The sequence below is a fragment of the Callorhinus ursinus genome, unplaced genomic scaffold, assembly GCF_003265705.2.
Source record: "Callorhinus ursinus isolate GAN/ISIS: 27379988/994484 unplaced genomic scaffold, GSC_fseal_2.0 scaffold18, whole genome shotgun sequence".
In the NCBI taxonomy this organism is placed as follows: Eukaryota; Metazoa; Chordata; class Mammalia; order Carnivora; family Otariidae; genus Callorhinus; species Callorhinus ursinus.
This window is the reverse complement of record NW_027397080.1, coordinates 9,218,061-9,241,343: the sequence shown is the minus strand read 5'-3', so window position 1 is coordinate 9,241,343 and position 23,283 is coordinate 9,218,061. Positions and strand designations below refer to the sequence as shown.

Below are 23,283 nucleotides of genomic sequence, written 5' to 3'. Positions count from 1 at the left end.
ATGCAAAAGTAATACCATAAATACTATCAGGAAACTAAAAGTTGTCCTTCATCTACTCCTTCTAGATTTTCTGCCTTAGGTGTCTAGGCCATAGTAATGGAGTTGCTTATCTATAAGCAGTGGCCACTGTGTCGGTTTGTTAACTCTTCTCTAGGTAGCTTGGAGATTGCACTGGCAAATACAGTAGCACCAGCCGCATGTAGCTATTTAAATTAAATTAAAATAAATTTTCACTTAGCCACATTTAGTGTGCTCCATAACACATATTGCTAGTAATTAGCACGGATGTAGAACATTCCATCATCTCAGAAAGTTCTATTGGACAGCACTGCTTAAGAAAATTAACCCCAGGGAATTTCACCAGTGGTTTAAAAGACCATTGCTTCACTTTCTAAAGCAGGCCTGGGATCTTCAAACTCCTGTGGTCCACAGATGGACTGTTAAGGATCCAGAAACACCTAAAATCATATGCTAAATTATGTGTATATCCAGTTTTCTGAGAGTTTATTGCTTTCATCAGACTCTCAAAGGGGTCAGTGATTGTATAAGAAGGTAGGGATCACCTGCTCTAAGAATTGTTTTGGTTGCATTTAATTTCTGATAGTAGTAAGAGAACTGTGTCACTATCTTATACTTCAAATAAATTGTCATTCTGCTTCTGTTAAAAGGGCCTGGAATTTTTTTCTTCCTACTTTAAAAATCTTTGAAGGACTTCCTTCGAGAGATTCATGAAATTCTAATCTTTAGTCACTATGTGATGACTGTCTATTCAAATATCACATACTTTGAAAATTATAAGGAATGTTGAGAATTATTACAACTCGTCTTTCACTCCTCCTTCCTTCTCCCAGCATAAATACCTAAATTTATTATAAACAGGGTTGTTTTTTTTTCAATTAATGGAGAACTTTGCCCCTTGTTCTATAGGCTTTTGCAAGTTTTATGATTCTGTTTTTTAGTGTGTAGAGCTTGATAGGATAGGGAAAAAATGTTTGGAATTAGATCTATCATGGTTGTAATCCTTACTAGCAATGTCATTTATAAAATCTTTTATTAATATCACATTGCCTGTATCACAGACTTTTCTGTCTGTTAGAATTTGAGTTTGTATAGTAGTGAACAGGTTTTATAAATATTCGACATGTGACATTTTTATAACTTCAGTTTTTCTTGTTGGGAACAGGTCTGAAGGTTGAAGTGACTCATTGTGGAACAATGAGACGGAAATACCGTGTTTGTAATGTAACAAGAAGGCCTGCCAGTCATCAAACGTAAGAAAAGCTGGTGTTTGTCAGAGCAGAAATTGATGTGAGGCAGCTTGCTCTAGTTAGTGGATTGGGAGTTTTGCTCACCATAATGAGATGAGAGTTGTTAATGTGTACTTTTTTTTTTTCAGCTTTCCTTTACAGTTAGAAAATGGCCAAACTGTGGAGAGAACAGTAGCACAGTATTTTAGAGAAAAGTATACTCTTCAGCTGAAGTACCCACATCTTCCTTGTCTGCAAGTGGGGCAGGAACAGAAACATACCTACCTGCCACTAGAAGTAATGTATTTAGGCTGATTTTTAACATCCTCTTGTTCATTATTCTTTTGGGTATTTTTATGGTGTATAATTTACTTCATGCTCTCAAGTTATTTTGGATATTGAACTTTTTTAATTTTTATTTTATTTTAAAATTTTAATAATGAAGTAATAGGGAAATTTTCATCCACAATCCTACCACTCTAAAGTAACCACTGTTAACATTTTGGTACACTTCTTTTCAGCCTTTTTATCCAGTGTACATTTTACCCTGTTATAATCATACTGTAAAACAGTATTGTTTACTACTATTTTACTTAACATGATATTAAAAAGAAGCAGTTTAGTGAAGTAGGTTTTAAAATTTTAATTTTGCATGTAATTGGCAATGAGAGTTAAAAAAAGATAAATACATCTAGTACAAAACTTTTTTCTGTTTGTAGGTCTGTAATATTGTGGCAGGGCAACGATGTATCAAGAAGCTAACAGACAATCAGACTTCCACTATGATCAAAGCAACAGCAAGATCTGCGCCAGATAGACAAGAAGAAATTAGCAGATTGGTTAGTATTTGACCCTAGAAATGGGAATTTAAAAAACCTGTTAGGATGGGGGCTCCTGGGTGTCCTGGGATCGAGCCCTGAGTCAGGCTTCCTGCTCAGTGGGGAGTCTGCTTCTTCCTCTCTTTCTGCTGCTTCCCCCATTCATGTGCTCGCTTTCTCTCTCAAATAAATAAATAAATAAAATCTTTAAAAATAACACACACACAAAAACAAGTTAGGATGAGCTACTACTAAAGAGCCATGTCCTCATCAGCTCATACCTTTTTACCATTTAATGGACTATTAAAATTAAAAAGGATCATGGAAGTCATCCAGTGGTGTTCTAGGGGTAAACCTTAATGGGTTCTATGAGAAGGATTAGATTCTTCTAATTTAACCCAAAGCTCTTTAATTAGATCTAGAGCAGATGCTCTCAGAACCAACGTTTCAACTTAGTGAACTGGAACTTTATTACCTCCTGCCTAAAGGAGAAAGGGAAAGGAAGAAAAGTCAATGTATTATGACTAGCAGTAGTGAGCCTTAACACTCAGTAGGATCGCTTAGCCCCCAGTATCAGACTGGTGACTGTATAGGATGAATAAAGAAATATGAGACTGCTCCAAACATGTAGGGTCTCTGAGCTGTATCATTGTTCTAAATGGATAGGAAGGAAGAGTATCAGTACCACTTTATAAAACTGATGGAGTAAGGCAAAATGAAAAATAAAAGCCACCTGGATCTTACCTTACTCTCTTTTTGAATACCATTTGTATTGTGCAAGTAACGAGAAAAAAGTCTAGAAATAGGAATATGACTTTGGGTAATAGTGAAGATTGTTATAAAAGGGTTATGGAACTGGCCCTTTCATTTTGTAAGCCAGTTACAGGGAAAAAGAGCCTTTTTCCCATATGATTTTATAAAGAATAAATAAAAGTTATTATATGATATTTATTTAGGAGAATATGGGTTGGTTTTCATCATGGATTTTTTTTCTGATCTATTGTGACAGGATTTTAAAGCCTATAAGAGGCTAAACCTCTCACTGTCTCTGTAAAATCTCAATAACTACTTCTAACTCATTTATTATAACTTTTCTTCCTAAGAGATAATATTGTACAATGGCTAAAAGCACAGGCTGTGGAATCTAACAGCTCTGGGTCCAAAGTCTATCTTCTTCGCTTCCTTACTGTTACTATTGTGTTATTACAATTATAGCATCCAGAAGACTAGTGCAGTGACTGAGAGTAAGAACTCTAGAATCAGAACATACGCGGTTTCAGATTCTGTGTCACTTGCTTGGCTAGATGGTTTTTAGGCTTTACTAATTTTTAGATTTATCCTCTGTAAAGATTATTTAAAAAAAAATCTCCTTTTATAGTTATAAGGTTATTGTGGAAATTAATTATGAAAGTTAACGCCAAGCACATCATGCGGCAGGTTTTTATTTATAGTAGTTATTACTCTTTGTAACCTTACTATGAATATACACTAAAACACACCAGAAATGAATGCCACTTAAGCTTAAAGAACCATTAGTGCCTAACCTTAGAAAACAACCATTCCTGCTTATTGTGGAGATTCTTTTCTACATATTTAGATTATGTAGTTTTTTTTTAATGGATTGTTACTCAAACACTTGAACACTGCCTTCATTTTGTAACCTCATTTGACTTTTACTCTCAGACCAAGTAAATATGTTTTGAAAAACACAGTTACTTAGCATGCTGTAAACATGAATTATATTCTGAGGTCCAAGTCTATCCTGAATTAAAATAAATCCTTTTTTTTTTAAGATTTTATTTATTTATTTGTCAGCATGAGAGAGCACACAAGCAGAGGGGAGCGGCAGGCAGAGGGAGAAGCACGCTCCCTGCTGAGCAAGGAGCCTGATGCAGGACTTGATCCTAGGACCCTGGGATCATGACCTGAGCCGGAGGCAGACGCTTAAGTGACTGAGCCACCCAGGTGTCCCAAAATAAATTCTTTATCAACCAGTATTGCCCTGTATGTTAACTAACAAAATTTAAATTAAAAAAAAAAATTCTTGGGGCACCTGGGTGGCTCGGTCGTTAAGCGTCTGCCTTCGGCTCAGGTCATGGTCCCAAGGTCCTGGGATCGAGCCCCTGCATCGGGCTCCCTGCTCAGCGGGAAGCCTGCTTCTCCCTCTCCCACTCCCCCTTCTTGTGTTCCCTCTCTCACTGTCTCTCTCTCTGTCAAATAAATAAAAATCTTTAAAAAAAAAGTTCTTTATCTTTGTAACTACAGATATATTATGTAAAAATTATCATCTGTATCATATTGGCTTTCTTATCTGTCTCAAATGTATCACATTAAGTAAATTTTATAATATGGCCCTTTTTATCTGGAAATATTCAAGTAATTTTATATAAGTTGTAAATCAAGTAATTAGAAAAAAAAGCCTTAAGATCATCAATATCTGCTGTCAAACTCTGTGTAAAATAAATTTTAATAATACGTGTCTGGATTTTCTAATTGAAGTTCTTAACATTTTTTAAGTCAGAAATTTCTTTCTCCTGTAATCTCTAGGCCACCCTCTCCTAAATGCATTAGGTTTAATCATATAAAATTGGCATCTTCACGGATTGTAAATAGTTGAAATTTCTTATTATTCAACCTAATACATTTAAATTTTTGTAAATTACCAGGAGGTTCACAGACTTCCTACAGTCCATTCATGATCTGTCAACCCAGGTTAAGATTCCCTGTCCTATAGTTAGGGCATCATTGACTAGATCCAAAACATTGTGGACACAGTGAAGAAAAGAAAATGGAGGTTTCTAACGAATGAAGCAGGGGCTTGGAAGAAATTCTGAAAGTAACTACGAATTTTTTCTATTAGGTAAGAAGTGCAAATTATGAAACAGATCCATTTGTTCAGGAGTTTCAATTTAAAGTTCGGGATGAAATGGCCCACGTAACCGGACGTGTACTTCCAGCACCTATGCTGCAGTATGGAGGACGGGTAAAACCTCTTGATAGTTTTTTAATTATAAACATACAGTTTCTGTTTACAGAGAGAAGAGCATCCTAGCTAAGTCTGAGTTTTGGAAAGTGGTTTTTTTTGCTCCAACAGTACTTTTTTGTTTCAAGGTATCTTTGCTTGAGTTTAGAATTTTTGGTTTGTATGATAAAAAATATAAGTAATATTGATTTAGATCAGTGTATTACATGTAGATTATCAGATATTTATCAATTCAGCAGTTTGAAATGTTTTTCTTTTCAGCTCAGTGAAAGAAATTGTATTTTAAGTGTTTCTTCTTTTTTGCCTTATTTCTCTTTCTCCTTTTTCTGTAGAATCGGACAGTAGCAACACCAAGCCATGGAGTATGGGACATGCGGGGGAAGCAGTTTCACACAGGAGTTGAGATAAAAATGTGGGCTATAGCTTGTTTTGCCACGCAGAGGCAGTGCAGAGAAGAAATACTGAAGTAAGGCATGTCATTAGTTTGGTTTGGGGAACTTTTTGTGTTTCAATTTTGTGTTTCAACTTTAAACTACTCAGCTAATGTTCTAACCAGTGTTGCCTCAATATGGAATATATTTAATCACTGAACTTCTGAAAATGTTTCTTCTCAATAGTTTGATGGAGATTTATTAGTCAAGTCATTGATTCATTCTTCTAGGCATCCTAACAATCTAGCTTATGAGGTATAGGAGCATCATTGGCTTTTGATGGCAAATAGGTTAGGTTTAATTCCCAGCCTTGCCAATTCCTAGCTTTTATTACCATGAATAATTTATTTAATTTCATTATGCTTCAGTTTTCACCTTTTTAGAGATAACAATACCTACCTCTTAGGTGAGGATTAAAGAAGGTCCTTATTTCTCAATTGAGCTCCTTGAAAGAGTGACTTAACTCTTCATTTTCACTTCTTTACTTCCAAAAATTTGGCCTCCATCTCCACCACGTTCCCTGTATCCCAGATTCTTTACCTCAGCATGTAAGTGCTCAGTAATCTTCTGTTCAAATTTAAAACAAACAAAAAAATCTGTCAATTTTCTCATTTTACCTAACTTATTTCAGGGTTCTAGACTTCTGTTTTCTTACCCTCCTTGAAATCCTAGTGCTCTGCTGAAACTAGCTTCTGGAAATCTCCAACATCTTTGTGCTTATCAATTCTAATAGTCTTTCCTTAGCCATTATTTTTCTCAGAATTTGTGCAGCATTAAATACAGTTGACTACCTTCTTAACATTCTCTCCATTCTTGGGGTGCCTGGGTGGCTCAGTTGGTTAAGCGACTGCCTTCGGCTCAGGTCATGATCCTGGAGTCCCGGGATCGAGTCCCGCGTCAGGCTCCCTGCTCAGCACGGAGTCTGCTTCTCTCTCTGACCCTCTTCCCTCTCGTGCTCTCTATCTCTCATTCTCTCTCTCTCAAATAAATAAATAAAATCTTTAAAAAAAAAACACACATTCTCTCCATTCTTGCCTTCCTGGTTCCTTTTTATCACTTTGGCTTCTCTTCTTCTCTGTCTCCTCTCCTTGGGACCCTCAAGTCTTTGAGACTTTGGCAATCTCAAAGGCTTCTGCTCTCATTCCTGTTGAGCAGCCAGGCTGTCATGAAAGAGTACCACCTCCACTTGTGACTACCCCCCCCAAAATTTTTAGACTTCTCTTAACAAAGAATAACAATAAAAATCAGTAGGACATTGAAAATCTTTCACCTGCCTCTTAAGCCCCTTCTTCATTTTCCCATATTCTAGACAAAGAAACTGAAGCACTGTGTTCGCTCTTTCTCTCTGGCATTTTTTTTCTTTCTCTTTCCAATCATGCTGCTTATTACTGAAAATGCCTCCTTCCTATCCCTACTTCTCTAAATAATACCCAATCTTCTGTGATTTGTGATGGTGGAAATAATCTATCTTAACTCTAAACATACTAGTTTATCAGTATCTTCTCTATTTGCTCTTGTCACCTTCTGCATAAAATACATTTGTACTGTGATTATTTATGTAAATTGACTCCCCCAAAATCTAATTTGCTTGAGAAAATGATTATTGTCTAATTTAAATCTCCACTAATAGATCCTAGAGGGTATGCCCATTATGAATAGTTCTTGAAAGATACAGAGGCCAATTTACCAACCAAGCCAATTCAGAATTTGCCTTACCTTCTTCATATGAGAAATAAAAAACTTTTTCTATTTAATTCTGTTCACTTTTTTTTATTAGCTCCAAATTTCTAAATGTATATCTTAAGGTTCACTTAATGTACATTTTGCTCAGAAGTTTTTATCCCCCTGCTTTCAAGTAAAATGTCATAAGGACAGTTTACTACAATGCTGTGATCATCTTACTTGACCTCCAGAGGCCAAAGAAAATATCTCCAATTGTTTTTCAAGCTTAGAGTTATTCTTTTCATTTTACATTTGTTATTTATGGCTTGATAGGACTCTCATACTCTTTCGGCTTGTGGTTCTTGTTCAAGCTGACTGAAAATATCCAACTTCATACTTCTTGAATTAAACACTAATAAGGAAAAGGAGAAGGGAATTCCTATAAACTTCAGCTCTGAGGGAATGAGTATTTTTGAGCAAAGATAACTCAGATCCTTGACTTAGGATGTTACTTGTTTTAAAAACAAGTAAAGTGATTGTTAAATCATGACAACATTACTCACTTAGGCTAAATGCAGAATTTTGTTTAAATATGGAATTATTAGTCTTTTGTTGTTTTTAGTGTGGCTAAAAGTACATTGAAGTGCTGCCTGCCTCACTTGTTTTTAAATGTGGTTTTCTTTTTTTTTTTTAATCTTTTCTGAGAATACAATCTTTCCTGCCATCCTAGTTTCAGATACATAATATTGTGGAAAGAAATTCTGGACTAGATCATACTTCTGACTCTACCATTTATCTAACCATTTGACATTGGTCAGATACTTAATGTCCCTGAAACTGTTTCCTGATCTATAAAATGGAAATAATACCTCACTTACCACCTTCTTACGAATGTCATCATGATCAAATTAGAAAATGTACAGTAGATTAAATTTATGAAGCTCTTATCATGTCTTGGGCAGTGTTGCTAAGTTCATGTATTATGTCATTTAATATTGACACCAACCCTATAATGGAAGTAACCATCTTACAGATGAGAGAAACTGAAGAATTTGTCTACAATTTCACAGCTACTAAGTAACAGAACTAGGATTGAAACCTGTCCTGCCAACTCTAGAACTGAATTCTTAATCAGCATACTCTATTACGAATGCCCTTTGTAAACTACAGAATGCCACATAATTATATAGCAGTGTTCCTAGTTTGCACAATAGATTACTAACCCACCACCACCTTTAATATCAGTAGTCTTGGTGACCTCTTCACATATGGAGCACACAAATCTTTGCTTTATTCTCCATTCACTTCTCAAACTTTCCATTCCACTTTGTAGGTGTGGATGACTAAACAAAGGATTTAGTTTTAGTGATTTCTCCTCCTAGGGGTTTCACGGACCAGCTACGTAAGATTTCTAAAGATGCAGGGATGCCCATCCAGGGCCAGCCTTGCTTCTGCAAATATGCGCAGGGGGCAGACAGCGTGGAGCCCATGTTCCGGCATCTCAAGAACACCTACTCTGGGCTACAGCTCATTATTGTCATCCTGCCAGGAAAGACACCAGTGTATGGTAAGAATATCTTAAGATTGCATTTTTCCTCAAGTACTTGGTATTCCTTTTAAAATTTTGCTAAAACATATCCTAAAACTTTGAAACATTAAAACATATTTTAATAGCTACAATATTTAAAACCATGTATGGTTACTTTAAAAAGACAAATCAGTAGAGCAAACTAGTCCAAAAGAGATGCTGTGAAAAGAATTTTAGGGGCGCCTGGGTGGCTCAGTTGTTAAACGTCTGCCTTCGGCTCAGGTCATGATCCCAGGGTCCTGGGATCGAGCCCCGCATCGGGCTCCCCGCTCTGCGGGAGGCCTGCTTTTCCCTCTCCCACTATGTCTCTCTCTGTCAAATAAATAAATAAAATCTTTAAAAAAAAAAAGAATTTTAGTAAAGGAGGCATCACAGAACAATGGTTAAAGAATTATTTCTTTAAAATGGCATTAAGAGGCATGCCTGAGTGGCTCAGTTGGTTAAGCGTCTGCCTTCGGCTCAGGTCATGATCCCAGGGTCCTGGGATGGAGCCCCACATCAGGCTCCTCGTTCAGCAGGGAGCCTGCTTCTCACTCTCCCTCTGCTTGATGCTCGCCCTGCTTGTGCTCTCTCTTTCTCTCTCTCTCAAATAAATAAATAAGTAATCTTTAAAAATAATAAAAAACAAAATAAAAATTGCATTAAGATAACTTGGATATCAATATAATATAGTGGTTAAAAGCACAGACTCCAGGGGCACCTGGAAGGCTCAGTCAGTTAAGCATCCAGCTCTTGATATGATCTCATGGTCATTGGATCAAGCCACGTGTCAGGCTCTGCTCTCAGCAGGGAGTCTGCTTGAGATTCTCTCTCTCCCTCTCCCCCTGCCCTCCACTGGCTCTCACTCTTGCTCTTGCTCTCTCTGTCTCTCTTTCTCAAATAAAAAATCTTTAAAGGTGCGAGCGGAGCACAGGCTCTGGAGTCAGACAATTCTGCATAAGACCCAGGTTCTGCCAGATATACTATCTATATGATCTAGCTGAATTACTTAACCACACTAGGCTTTTGTTTTCTCATCTTAGAAATTGGGATACTAAAAATAACTAATCTATACAGGGTAGTTGTAAGGATGAAATAAATTTACATACATAGGGGCGCCTGAATGGCTCAGTCATTAAGCGTCTGCCTTTGGCTCGGGTCATGATCCCAGGGTCTGGGATCAAGCCCCGCATTGGGCTCCCTGCTTGGCGGGGAGCCTGCTTCTCCCTCTCCCTCTGCCTGCCGCTCCCCCTGCTTATGCTCACTCTCTCTGTCAGAGAAATAAATAAAATTTTTTTAAAAAATTTACATATATAAACAGGGTCTGGAATAGTACCTGTTATATAATGACTACTCAGCAAATGATAGCTATTATTTTTGTAAACAAATTTAAATTTAGTGAGATTAATAAGTTAAACGTAAATCATTGAATTGTAGAAAAATACAAAGAAAGGATAATTTTCAAGCTACTGAATGGAGTATAATCATTTAAGTTTAGAAATGATAGACTAGTTCACAAAAGACAATTGTTAGATTTACTGCATAAAATTTCAGTTTTCTCTATGTCACAAATATATAACTAAAATTAAAAGGAAACCAAATAAATAAATAAATGGAAACCAATAGAATCTAAAAAATATTTGCTGCAAATGCAGACAAAAAAGGGCTAGTTTATTAAAATACCTGTATAGATCTGTTATTGTGATTGAAGAAAAAATCCTTATGTCCTTTTAGATTAATGAGCAAAGAATATAAACCAGAATTTCTCAAGGAAAAACAAAACCAGTAAATATATAGAAAGGTTGGTTTTCACTAATAGGTAAAGAAAACTACAAGTAAATAAAAAGAAAACTTTTATGTTACTAAATTAGCAGATGTATTTAAATATTATAATATTTAGCGCTTGTGAGGATGCAGTGAATCTAGAATTTTAATATATTGCTGATGGTAATATACATTTTTTTAAATATTTTATTTATTTGACAGAGCAGAAGCAGGGGGAGCAGCAGAGGGAGAGGGACAAGTGGGCTCCCTCCTAAGCAGGGAGCCTTATGGCGGCGCTCAAACCCAGGACCCTAGGATCATGACCTGAGCCGAAGGCAGACACTTAACCAACTGAGCCACCCAGGCACCCCAATAAAAATATTTTTAAAAGCTTTTATTTATTTGAGAGAGAAGTGCGCATGCATACAAGCCAGGTGGGAGGAGGGAGAAGGAGAGGAAATCTCAAGCAGACTCCACTCTGATTGCAGAGTCCAACATGGGGGCTCGATCTCATGACTGTGAGATCATGACCTCAGCCAAAATTAAGGGTCCCAGGTGCTTAACTGACTCAGCCACCCACACGCCTCAGCAGAATAAATTGCTAATATCGTTTCTATCAAAAGTATTAACATGTGTTTTTAGTTTGTGATTCAGTATTTTCAATTACAAAAAGGTGTTCAATGGAAAGAATTCATAATGGAGAAAAATCTGTGTGTACAAATTTTCATAATGGCATCTGTGATATTAAAAAAACTATTAACTGATTTTAAACAATAAGTTACAGTATATTGATGAAATAATATGCAATGATTATAAATGATAGCTATAAAATTCAAAAGATATTTTTAAAGCTGTGATAAAATACAGAAAGTTTTATTTAAACTCAAAGAATTTATAGTAGGGAGAGAACAAACAACTCAACTGAAAAATAGACAAAGGACATAAAACAGAAAAACAAATGGTCAGTTATCTTATGAAAAGATGTTCAGGGGCACCTGGGTGGCTTGGTCAGTTACGCGTCTGCCTTCAGCTCAGCATGGAGCCTGCTTCTCCCTATCTCTGTCTCTGTCTTTGTCTTTCTCTCTCTCAAAAAAATAAATCTTTAAAAAAAGAAAAGATGCTCAGCCTCATTAGTCATTAAGAAAATATGAACTAGAATAAGTTGTTTTTTGTTGTCGTTTTTTGTTTTCTTTAGAGAGAGAGAGAGATAGCACACATGCATGCAGGGGTGAGGAAGAGAGAGAGGGAGAGAGAGAGTCTTAAGCACGCTCCACACCCAGTGAGGAGCTGGATGTGGGACTCAGTCCTACAACCCTGAGATCATGACCTGAGCCGAAATCAAGAGTCTGATGCTTAACTGCCTGAGTCATCCAAGTGCTCCTTGAATAAGTTAGTTTTTACTAACAATCACAATACCCATTTTTGGCAAAAATATGAATAAATACAGACTCTCATATTCTGTTCATGAGAGTGAAAGCATAACCTCCAAACTGGTGTGCTTGCCTGCATTTCCTGTACTTTGTCAGTCCACTCTCTGCACTGCTTCCGGAGTGATTTTTTTTAATCAGTTTTTTTTCTTTTTTTTAAGATTTTATTTATTTATTTGACAGAGACACGCGAGAGAGGGAACACAAGCAGGGGGAGCGGGAGAGGGAGAAGCAGGCTCCCCACCGAGCAGGGAGCCCGATGCGGGGCTCAATCCTCATGACCTGAGCCGAAGGCAGACACCCAACGACTGAGCCACCCAGGCGCCCCTCGATTTTATTTTTCAAAAGTTTTAGATTGGGGGGTTCCTGGGTGGCTCAGATGGTTAAGCGTCCTGCCTTTGGCTCAGGTCATGATCCGAGGGTCCTGGGATTGAGCCCTGCATGGGGCTCCGTGCCCAGCAGGGAGCCTGCTTCTCCCTCTCCCTGTTACTCCCCGTGCTTGTGCTCTCTCTCTGTCAAATAAATAAATAAAACTTTAAAAAAATAAAAATAAAAAATAAAATTTTAGATTTTCAGAAAAATTAAGCTGATTGCATAGAGAGTTCTTACATGCTTACCCCTTCCCCTGCAGTTTTCCATATTACTAACATCTTGTATTGTGTGGTACATTTAATGAACCAGTACTGATAAATTATTATTAATGTGTTGTCCACAGTATACATTAAGGTTCATTCTTTGTGTTGTACAGGTCTATGGGTTTTGATAAATGTATAACATCATGTACATACAGTATCATGAAGAATAGTTTCACTGCTCTAAAAATCCCCTGTATTACACCTATTCATCCCTCCCTCCCTCTCCTCAAAACCCTGACAACCACTGGCCTTTTTATGTCTCTACAGTTTTGTCTTTTCTAAAATGTTGTATAGTTGGGAGTCGTACAGCATGTACCCTTTTCTAATTGGCTTCTTTCACTTAGCAATATGCATTTAAGGTTCCTCCATGTCTTTTTGTGGCTTGATAAGTCATTTCTTTTTACTGCTAAATAATATTCCATTGTATGGTTGTACCACAGTTTGTCATCCATTCACCTATTTTTACCTTGCTTCCGGTTTTTGGCCATTATGAAGACTGCTGCTATAAACATCCATGTGTAGGATTTTGGGTAGGCGTAAGTTCCCAACTGACTTTAGTAAAAAGTAGGAGCACAAATGCTTTATCAAATGGTGAGACTGCCCAAATTGTCTTCCAAAGTGGCTGTACCAGCACGCCTGGCTGGCTCAGTCAGAAGAGCATGAGACTCTTGACCTCCAGGTTGTGAGTTCAAGTCCCACATGGAGTGTAGAGATTACTTAAATAATTAAACTTTTTAAAAAATGGCTGTACCATTTTGTTTCCACCAGCAATGAATGAGTGTTCCTGTTGTACTGTATCCTCTCCAATGTTTGGTATTATCAGTTTTTTAGATTTCAGCCATTCTGATAGGTGTATGGTGTATCTCGTTTTAATTTGCAATTCTTTAATGACACATAATGTTGAGCATCTTTTCATATGCTTATTTGCCATCTGTATTTCTTCTTTAGTGAAGTGCCTATTCCAGCCTTTTGCCCACTTTTACTTTGGAGGAGTTTTCTTATTTTTCAGTTTTTTTTTTTTTTTTTAGATTTTATTTATTTATTTGACAGAGAGAGACACAGCGAGAGAGGGAACACAAGCAGGGGGAGTGGGAGAGGGAGAAGCAGGCTCTCCACTGAGCAGGGAGCCCAATGAGGGGCTCAATCCCAGGACCCTGGGATTATGACCTGAGCCAAAGGCAGACGCTTAATGACTGAGCCACCCAGGCGCCCCTCTTATTTTTCAGTTTTAAGAGGAGATCTTTGTATATTTTGGTTTCCAGTTCTTTATCATGTATGTATTTTGCATATATTTTCTCCCCATCTGTGACCTGTCTTTTCATTCTCTTAACAGTTTCTGATGTTAATAAAGACCAAACATCTTTAATATTGATAAAGTCCAACTCATTAATTTTTTCTTTCACAGATCATGTTTTGGGGGTTATAATTAGAAACTCATTGCCAAATGCAAGGTCACCTGAGTTTTCTTCTGTATTACTTTCTAATTGTTTTATAGTTTTTGTGAAAGATGTAAGGTCTGTGTCTAGATTCATTTTTTTGCATGTGGCTGCTTTTTCTAGTACCATTTGTTGAAAGGCTGTCTTTCTCCATTAAATTGCCTTTGCTACTTTGTCAAAGGTTAATCATTTAAGTTTAGAAATGCATTTGTGTGATTAATTAACTGCATTTGTGTGAGTCTATTTCTGGGTTCTTTATTTTGTTCGATTGGTCTATATGTCTGTTAATTTGCTAATACTACACTGTATTGATTAATGTGGCTTTTTAGTAAGTCTTGACATCAGGTAGTGTCAGTTCTCTGACTTTGTTTTTCACTACTGTGTTAGCTATTCTAGGTCTTTTGCCTCTCTATCTAAACTTTGGAATCAATTTGCAATATCCACAGAATAACTTGCTGAGATTTTTATTGGGATTACATTGAATCTATCAATCAGGTTGGGGAAGAATTAACATCTTAACAATGTTAAGTATTCCTGTGCTTGAAGATGGACTATCTCTGTTTAGAGCTTCTTTGATTTCTTTTTTTTTTTTTTAAGATTTTATTTATTTATTTGAGAGAGAGATGGAATGAGAGAGAAAGCACATGAGATGGGGGGAGGGTCAGAGGGAGAAGCAGACTCCCTGCCGAGCAGGGAGCCCGATGCGGGACTTGATCCAGGTACTCCAGGATCATGACCTGAGCCGAAGGCAGTCGCTTAACCAACTGAGCCACCCAGGTGCCCTTCTTTGATTTCTTTTATCAAAGTTTTCTAGTTTTGTATAGATCTTGTACACATTTTGTTAGTTTTTTTTTTTTTTTTTACATTTTGTTAGATTTATACCTAAGTGAATCTTTTTTTTTTCTTTTGGTACTAATATAAATGGTACTCTGTTTTTCATTTTATTTTTATTTTTTAAAGATTTTATTTATTTATTTGACAGAGAGAGACACAGTGAGAGAGGGAACACAAGCAGGGGAAGTGGGAGAGGGAGAAGCAGGCTTCCCACTGAGCAGGGAGCCTGACGTGGGGCTTGATCCCAGGACCCTGAGATCATGGCCTGAGCCAAAGGCAGATACCCAACTGACTGAGCCACCCAGGTGCCCCTCCAGGAGGCTTTTTAAAATTTCTTTTGGATTTTTCTACCTAGACAGTCATGAACTCTGTGAACAGTTTTATTTCTTCCTTCCCAGTCTGTATACTTTTATGTCCTTTTCCTTTTGTTAGCTAGGAGTTAACAGTACAATGTTGAATAGGAGTGGTGAGAGGAAAGGAGACATCCTTGCATTCTTCCTGATTTTAAGGGGAAAGAATCTAGTTTCTCAATAGTATGAATGATGTTAGCTATAGGTTTTCTGTAATTTTTTTTTTACCAAGTTAGGGAAGATCCCCTTTAATCCTAGTTTGCTGAGAGTTTTTATCATGAATGCATGATGAAGTTTGTCAAATGCTTTCTCTGTATCTACTGTTATGATCATGATTTTTCTTAGTCTCTTAATGTGATCAATTGCATTAATTGATATTCACATGCTAAATACCACTTGGTCATGGTGTATAATTACTATACATTGTTGGATTCAATTTGCTAATATGTTGAGGATTTTTACATGTATGTTCATGAAGGATATCAACCTGTAGTTTTCCTTTCTTGTAATGTCTATATCTGGTTTTGGTATTAGGGTAACGTTGGCCTCAAACAAGTTAGAAAATATTCCCTCTGCTTCTGTTTTCTAGAAGATATTATAGAGAATTTCATATTATTTCTTATTTAAGTGCTTGGGAGAATTCATCAGTGAAAACATCTGGGCCTGGTACTCTCTTTTTGGAAGGTTCTTAATTATTGATTCAATAATTCAATAAAAATGTGGGGCTTGAACTCATGACCCTGAGATCAAGAGTCAGCCACCTAACCAACTGAGCTACTCGGGCGCCCCGATTCAATTTCTTTAAAAAAAAAAAGGGGGGTGGCCCACTCAGATTTTCTGGTTCTTCTTTGTGAGTTTTGGTAGTGTCATTCAAGGAATTGTTCCACTTCATGTAAGTTATCAAATTTGTGGGCCTATTGTTCATAATATTCTTTTGTTTTCCTTTAAATGGCCATAGGACTGATAGTGATGAACTTTTTTTCATTTCTGATATTAATAATTCATGTCTTCTCTTTTTTTTTCTTTGGCTGGATGTTTATAAATTTCATTGATCCTTTCACAGAACCAACTTTTTGGTTTCATTGATTATTGATTTCTTATTTTCAATTTCAATGACTTCTGCTCTGATTGTTAGTATTTCTTTCCTTTTGCTTGTTCCAGGTCTATATTTTTCTTTCTGTATTTTCCTAAGGTAAAAACATAGATTATTAATTTTAGATCTTTCTTCTTGTCTAATATATTGAATTCAATACCATAATTTCCTTCTAAGCACTGCTTTCACTGCATCCCACCAAAAAAAAAAAAAATTTTTTTTTGTTTTCTTAATTAAGTAAGCTCTACACCCAACCTGGGGCTCAAACTCACGACCCTGAGATCAAGAGTCACATGCTCTACCAAGTCAGCCAGGCACCCTGCATCCCACAAAATTTTGATAAATTGTGTTCCATTTCCATTTAGTTCAAAATATTTTTAAATTTCTCAAGACTTCTTTGATGCAGGTGTTGCACAAAATTATATTAATATATAAATATATTGGGGTTTCCCAGCTGTCTTTCTATTATTGATTTCTAGTTTAATTCCGCTGTGGTCTGAGACCACTTTGTATGATTTCTATTCTTTTCAACTTGTTAAGGTATGTTTTTGGACCAGAATGTGGTTTGTCTTGCCGAATATTCTGTGTAAGTTTGAGAAGAATGTGTGTTCTTGCTGTTATTGAATGAAGTATTTTATAAATGTCTTTTAGATTCAGTTAATTGATGGTGCTGCTCAAGTGAACTGTATCTACTTTTTTTTACAGCAGCTGCACCATTTTGCATTCCTACCAGTAACATACAAGGGTTCCAGTGTTTCCACATCCTAGCAATACTTGTTATTTTCTTTTCTGTTTTTTTTTTCTTTTCGATAATAACCATCCTAATGTGTGTGAAGTGGTATCTCATTGTGGTTTTGATTTGCATTTCTTAATGATGTGGAGCATCTTTTCTTGTGCCTATTACTCATTTGTGTATCTTCCTCAGAGACATTGTATATTTAGAGTCTCATACAGTACTAGCATGTATTAGGTGCACATTAAATATTTGTTGAATGAATGAATAAACCTTTTTGGAGGGCAGTTTGTCAGTATCTACAAAAATGTTAAATATATATATACACCTCTGACCCCTGAATTCTACTTGTAGAAATTTATCCTTAAGCTATAGTTATATAACCAAACAAAAATAAATGTCAAGGATATTATTTTTTTTTTTAAAGATTTTATTTATTTACTTGAGACAGAATGAGAGAGAGAGCACATGAGAGGGGGGAGGGTCAGAGGGAGAAGCAGACTCTCTGCCGAGCAGGGAGCCCGATGTGGGACTCGATCCAGGGACTCCAGGATCATGACCTGAGCCGAAGGCAGTCGCTTAACCAACTGAGCCACCCAGGCGCCCTCAAGGATATTATTTATAGCATTGTTTGAAACAATGAAAACCTGGGGGCACCTCGGTGGCTCAGTTCTTAAGCGTCTGCATTCGGTTCAGATCATGATCCCAGGGTCCTGGGATCAAGCCCTGCATTGGGCTCCCTGCTCAGCGGGAAGCCTGCTTCTCCCTCTCCCACTCCCTCTGCTTGTGTTCCCTCTCTTGCTCTCTCTGTCAAATAAATAAAATCTTAAAAAAAAACAATGAAAACCTGGAACAGGCTAAAAAATATCCATGTATGACTGGTTAGATAAAATGGCATTTAAAAACAGACTAACTGCTTTTGTTACAAATAAGAGCAATTTGTATATTAAGATTCAGAACATACTATATTATTGAGTGAAAAATGACAGTTTGCAAAATAGAATGCAAGTTTGGTTTTAAAATGTTTTCCATGTGTTTTATAAGAAAAAAGGTATGTACACTGAACTCTTTATGGTGGTTATAATGGCAAAGAGGGGGAAAGTTACAGGGGCCTTTTATTCTGTACACTGTAAAGACTTTTTAAATTAAAAGTTGGAAAATAAGATTGAAAGTTATAAGTATACTATGAATATAATTGCATTAAAATAATATAAATGAGGGCGCTTGGGTGGCTCAGTTGGTTAAACGACTGCCTTCGGCTCAGGTCATGATCCTGCAGTCCCAGGATCGAGTCCCGCATCGGGCTCCCTGCTCAGCGGGGAGTCTCTTCTCCCTCTGACCCAACCCCCTCTCATGCTCTCTCTCTCTCTCTCATTGTCTCTCTCAAATAAATAAATAAAATCTTAAAAAAAATTTTTTTAAATAAAATAATATAAATGAGAAAATTACTGGAATAAAGTACAATAAAATGCTAACAAGGGATTATGTATATTTTTCTTTCTGGTTTTTCAGTTATTATGGTTATACTGTTTTTATGGTGACAAAAATATACTTATCTAAAGAATAAAACAACTGGGAAAATTATCACTAAATGTGTAAGCTAATCTTCAAGGCAGTATTGTTTTATTATTATAATTCTTATAATTTTTTTTAAAGATTTTATTTATTTGACAGAACACAAGCAGGGGGAGCTGCAGGCAGAGCGAGAGGGAGAAGCAGGCTCCCCACTGAGCAGGGAGCCCAATGTGGGGCTCGATCCCAGCACCCTGGGATCATGACCTGAGCCGAAGGCAGACCCTTAACCAACTGAGCCACCCAGTCACCCCGTTATAATTTTTGGTGTCCTGTAATAGGATGGTGTATTTCAAGGGGGGAAATATAGTAGCTTAATTTTCAATAAAGTTTGACCTTTTTTCTAACTAGAGGTATTTGCATTTGTTCTATAGCGGAAGTAAAACGCGTAGGAGATACACTTTTGGGTATGGCCACACAGTGTGTCCAAGTCAAGAATGTAATAAAAACATCCCCTCAAACTCTCTCAAACCTGTGCCTAAAGATAAATGTTAAACTCGGAGGGATCAATAATATTCTTGTACCTCATCAAAGGTAAGATAAGCTAACCACTTAATTAAATTTTAATTATTTTTCATATCCTAATTATTCTGTATATTGCCATATCTAAGATCAGTGTAAGAGACAATCTTATTGATTCTTGCTATGGAAGATAAGTAAACATTTTAGAAAAGAATTTCAGGCATGATTAAGAGATTCCCTTGTGAAAATCCCCTCCCACTTCCATTTTTTAGTATATGCAGAGAACCTCCTGCCCAGCTAGAAAATATTGAGAGCTTTATTTATTTCTTGCTGGAGAGCTCAGATTAATGAAGTTTCTCATTAGCTGATAAGTCATCTTGAACCTGGAGTTATGAGACTACTTACTCACTCACCTAGCAAGTAAGGAAATAAGGGAGGGTCTTGGGTGGAACATATGAATTAAGTAAATCAGTTAAATAAGCCGTTATCAATCCCTGCTACGGTCGTTGGGAGGATAGGTTTTACTGTTAGATCTCCTTCATGTCTAAGAGCTCTTAGGAAGTGTGACATAACGACCTAGAAACAGGTCCTGGAGAAGAGGTATTATTTGGAGAATTGGACAACAGGTTTCCTTTTAGTAGTTGGAGCAACTAGAGCTTTAAAAAGTAAAATATCTTGACCAGTGTGCACCACAAATAAGCATTAGACTAAGGATAGACCCATGTGTATTTGACACAAAAGCCCTTTTTTTCTGTTTTTCCTCTACTTCCTGTTCCTGTTAAATAATTGAGATTCATAAATGAGATGCATACAGAATTTTATCAACAAGTCCACAAACTGAGAGACAGTCATTTGAATCTTAAAGGATATAGTTTTTTAAATAAGATGAACAACTAGCTACTTTAAATAATACGTTCTCAAATTTATACTTTTGGCCTGGGGAGAGGGAGTGGCAGATTCCCATAATCCTTTTCTGTGTAAAGTTTAATGATTCTTTTTCTCATTGAGAGATTACATAGTTTAAATGTAAGTAGATTACAGAAAGGTTGGTACAAACTGGTGGATTAATATGAGGATGTTTATCATTTTATGTCTGTTACGAAGAATGTGGCTCTTTGCAATCACCAGCGCTACTGCCTAAGGCAGAAAATTTGCTCTTGGTCTATCCAAGACATTGGATAGACCCATTGTGATAGCTTTTACTTCACTGAGTTAGGAATTCATGAATTAAGAGACTAAAGCAGTAGTAGTTCAGGCCTTTGTGGCTGTTCTGTGCTGTGTCATCAGCTTGTAGTTGTGTTGCAGTAGTATAAACAGATAAATGCATAATGAAAAAATGAATTATCTAACTCTTTTAAAAAATGTGTTTAAGACCTTCTGTGTTCCAGCAACCAGTGATCTTTTTGGGAGCAGACGTCACTCATCCACCAGCTGGTGATGGGAAGAAGCCTTCGATTGCTGCTGTAAGTGTCATTAGGCAGGTTTATCTTGTCTAAAGTTTAGATGATCAACATTGTGGTTTCAGCTTTTTGAGTTTTAATGACACCCTCTTTGAAACCAATTTTTATAAATATATATATCGAATCAACTTTCAAATATTCTTTGGATTTTTTTTAAAGAACATTCTCTGGTTTGGGGGCTACAAGTTACATATATATTTATTAAATGAAGCTTATTAATTGTATTACTCAAGTCTTTTTTCCTAATTTATCTATTTGGCCTGTGGTAATATATTTTCAGTTAGCTTTTGTTCCAAGAGTTTATGTATTTCAGTAGTGTCTTTGTTACAGAAGATGCATACATAAAAGCTTGGTAGATTGCTTTTTTTTTTTTTCAGTGTAAAATATCTTCTACCTTTGTCCAATCTAATACTTTTCTGAATTCTTTGTTTTGTTTATTTTTTTTAAAGATTTATTTATTTATTTTGAGAGAGTGAGAATGAGAGAGAGAGAGAGAGAGAGTACATGAGAGCAGGGAGGATTAGAGGGAGAAGCAGGCCCCTCGCCAAGCAGGGAGCCCGATGCAGGACTCGATCCCGGGACTCCAGGATCATGACCTGAGCCGAAGGCAGTTGCTTAACCAAGTGAGCCACCCAGGTGCCCCGAATTCTTTGTTTTAATACTGCCACTCCGGGCGACTGGGTGGCTCAGTCGGTTAAGCATCTGCCTTCAGCTCAGGAGGGAGTGTCTGCTCCTTCTCCCTCTACCCCTGCTTGTGCTCGTGCTCTCTCTGTCTCTCTCAAAAAACAAACAAACAAACAAAAAAACTTAATACTGCCACTCCTCCTTTTAACATTTGCCTTTTATATCTTTGCCCACCTCTGTGTTTGGTAGTTTCTGTGTCAGTTCTTTTAAGTGTATTTCTTTTCTTTTTTTTTTTTTTAAGATTTTATTCATTTATTTATTTTAGAGAGAGAGAGCTCATGAGCAGGGGGAGGAGCGGGGGTGGGGGGAGGAAGAGGGAAGGGAAAAGAATCTCAAGCAGACTCCACGCTGAGCGCCGAGCCCATCAAGGGGCTCAGTCTCAGGACCTGGAGATTGTGACCTGAGCTGAAACCAAGAGAGTCAGCCACTTACTGGACTGAGCCACCCAGGGGGCCCTAAGTGTATCTTTTATAAACTTCAGAAAGCCAGATAATTTTTTACCCAACTTGAAATTGCTTGCTTTTTTAAAAATGCCAGCATTTTTTAAATGTCAACATATTTTAGGCATACTTGATAAATTTCAGAAATTAAACTGTAAGACTTTTTATGTATTTTTTTTTCTATCACCCATTATAATTTTTACATAAATTTCAAGTTTTAACAATCTGGTACATTTTTTTAATCCATGAAAATGATGTTAAAGTAATGTTAAAATTTTCACCTGACATTCCAAAACTATCTTCGTTGGTGGAAGAAATTTGCTTTTATCTGTTAATAAATTATATTGCTTAGGGCACCTGGGTGGCTCAGTTGGTTAAGCATCCGATTCTTGGTTTCTGCTCAGATCATGACCTCATGGATCCTGAGATAGAGCCCTGTGTAGGTCTCCGCACTCAGTGGGGAGTCTGCTTGGAGATTCTCTCCCTCTGCCCCTCCCCCGACTCATGCACATGCCCACTCAAGCTCTCTTTCTCTCTAAAATAAATAAATCTTTGCGGTGCCTGGATGACTCAATGAGTTAAGCATTTGCCTTTAGCTCAGGTCGTGATCCCAGAGTCTTAGGATTGAGCCCTGTGTCAAGCTCCCTGCTTGGCAGGATATCTGCTTCTCCCTTTCCCTCTCCCCCTATTTGTGCTCTCTTTCTCTCTCTCTCTATCAAATAAGTAAAATCTTTTTAAAAATAAAATAAAATCTTTTAAAAAATAAATGCTGAAAAAAAATAAATTCTGTTGCTTTTTATTCTTATAGTTATGCATGAATTGTCATTTCAGATGTTCTAGAGGTAGTAAGAGGAGCCACTTCTGATATTCATAAAAATGTTCTTATAGTAAATGGAATTATTTTTTCAAAGAAGAAATTCAAAAAACTTACTTTGGATTTGCTATTTGGGGATCTATTTTCCAAGAAAGCTTAAGCATAGTTGGATTGTTGGACTTCTGGGTAGTCATTGTCCTTTTCTACTAAATCTATTTCTAACAAATACCCACTTTCTTTTATTATTAAGTAGAATGTATTAATTGATTCTTTTTGCATATGGCTTTATTCCCAAGAACTTAAAGACCATTGTGAAAAATCTAAATATTCCCAAGAACTTAAAAGACCATTGTGAAAAATCTAAGTAATAAATGCCACATAGTATAATAGATATTTAATGGCAATATAAATTAAAATTTAGATTGCAAAAACCTGGTGTGTTTTAAGAATGTTGAGAAATGTAGGGAATTGGAGTGTAATATAACAGATTGTGAGGCCTAGTAAGCTTTTGTGTGGCTGTTTGTGTCATCAGAAGAGGTATAGATTTATTTTTTTAGTAGTGAGTTACCATTCAGAGGAAAGAAATGACTAGAGTTCCTTTTTTTAACCTGTAGAAGATAAAGAAAAAGCAGATACAATCCCAGTAGTAGTATGTAGTAGACGAGTTCTAGTTCATTTTTTAAAAAACTCTTTATTATTTTCTAGTCTGACCTAACACAGAAGAGAAACAAGAATTTTCCATATTTTGGTTTCAAGTAATAAGTCATTAAAGTACTGACAGGAAGTTAAGTACTCTTTTGAAGTACTATTTTTATTTAATTTTAATTGAGGTATAACTGACATATATTAGTTTTAGGTGTGCAGCATAATG

At 36.6% G+C, this 23,283-nt stretch overlaps 1 protein-coding gene across 5 annotated transcripts in view; it reads left to right on the top strand.

Moving 5' to 3' along the window:
- The window catches only part of AGO3 (argonaute RISC catalytic component 3), a 134,344-nt gene that overhangs the window by 81,222 nt on the left and 29,839 nt on the right, over nucleotides 1-23,283 (top strand). For all 5 annotated transcript variants that reach the window (XM_073902917.1, XM_025856675.2, XM_025856676.2 and 2 more), the window contains 8 exons: nucleotides 1,184-1,271; nucleotides 1,397-1,544; nucleotides 1,967-2,086; nucleotides 4,926-5,048; nucleotides 5,381-5,514; nucleotides 8,524-8,708; nucleotides 18,927-19,086; nucleotides 20,387-20,477. In XM_073902917.1, coding sequence (XP_073759018.1) covers nucleotides 1,184-1,271; nucleotides 1,397-1,544; nucleotides 1,967-2,086; nucleotides 4,926-5,048; nucleotides 5,381-5,514; nucleotides 8,524-8,708; nucleotides 18,927-19,086; nucleotides 20,387-20,477 — 1,049 coding nt within the window. The remainder of the gene's footprint in view (nucleotides 1-1,183; nucleotides 1,272-1,396; nucleotides 1,545-1,966; nucleotides 2,087-4,925; nucleotides 5,049-5,380; nucleotides 5,515-8,523; nucleotides 8,709-18,926; nucleotides 19,087-20,386; nucleotides 20,478-23,283) is intronic.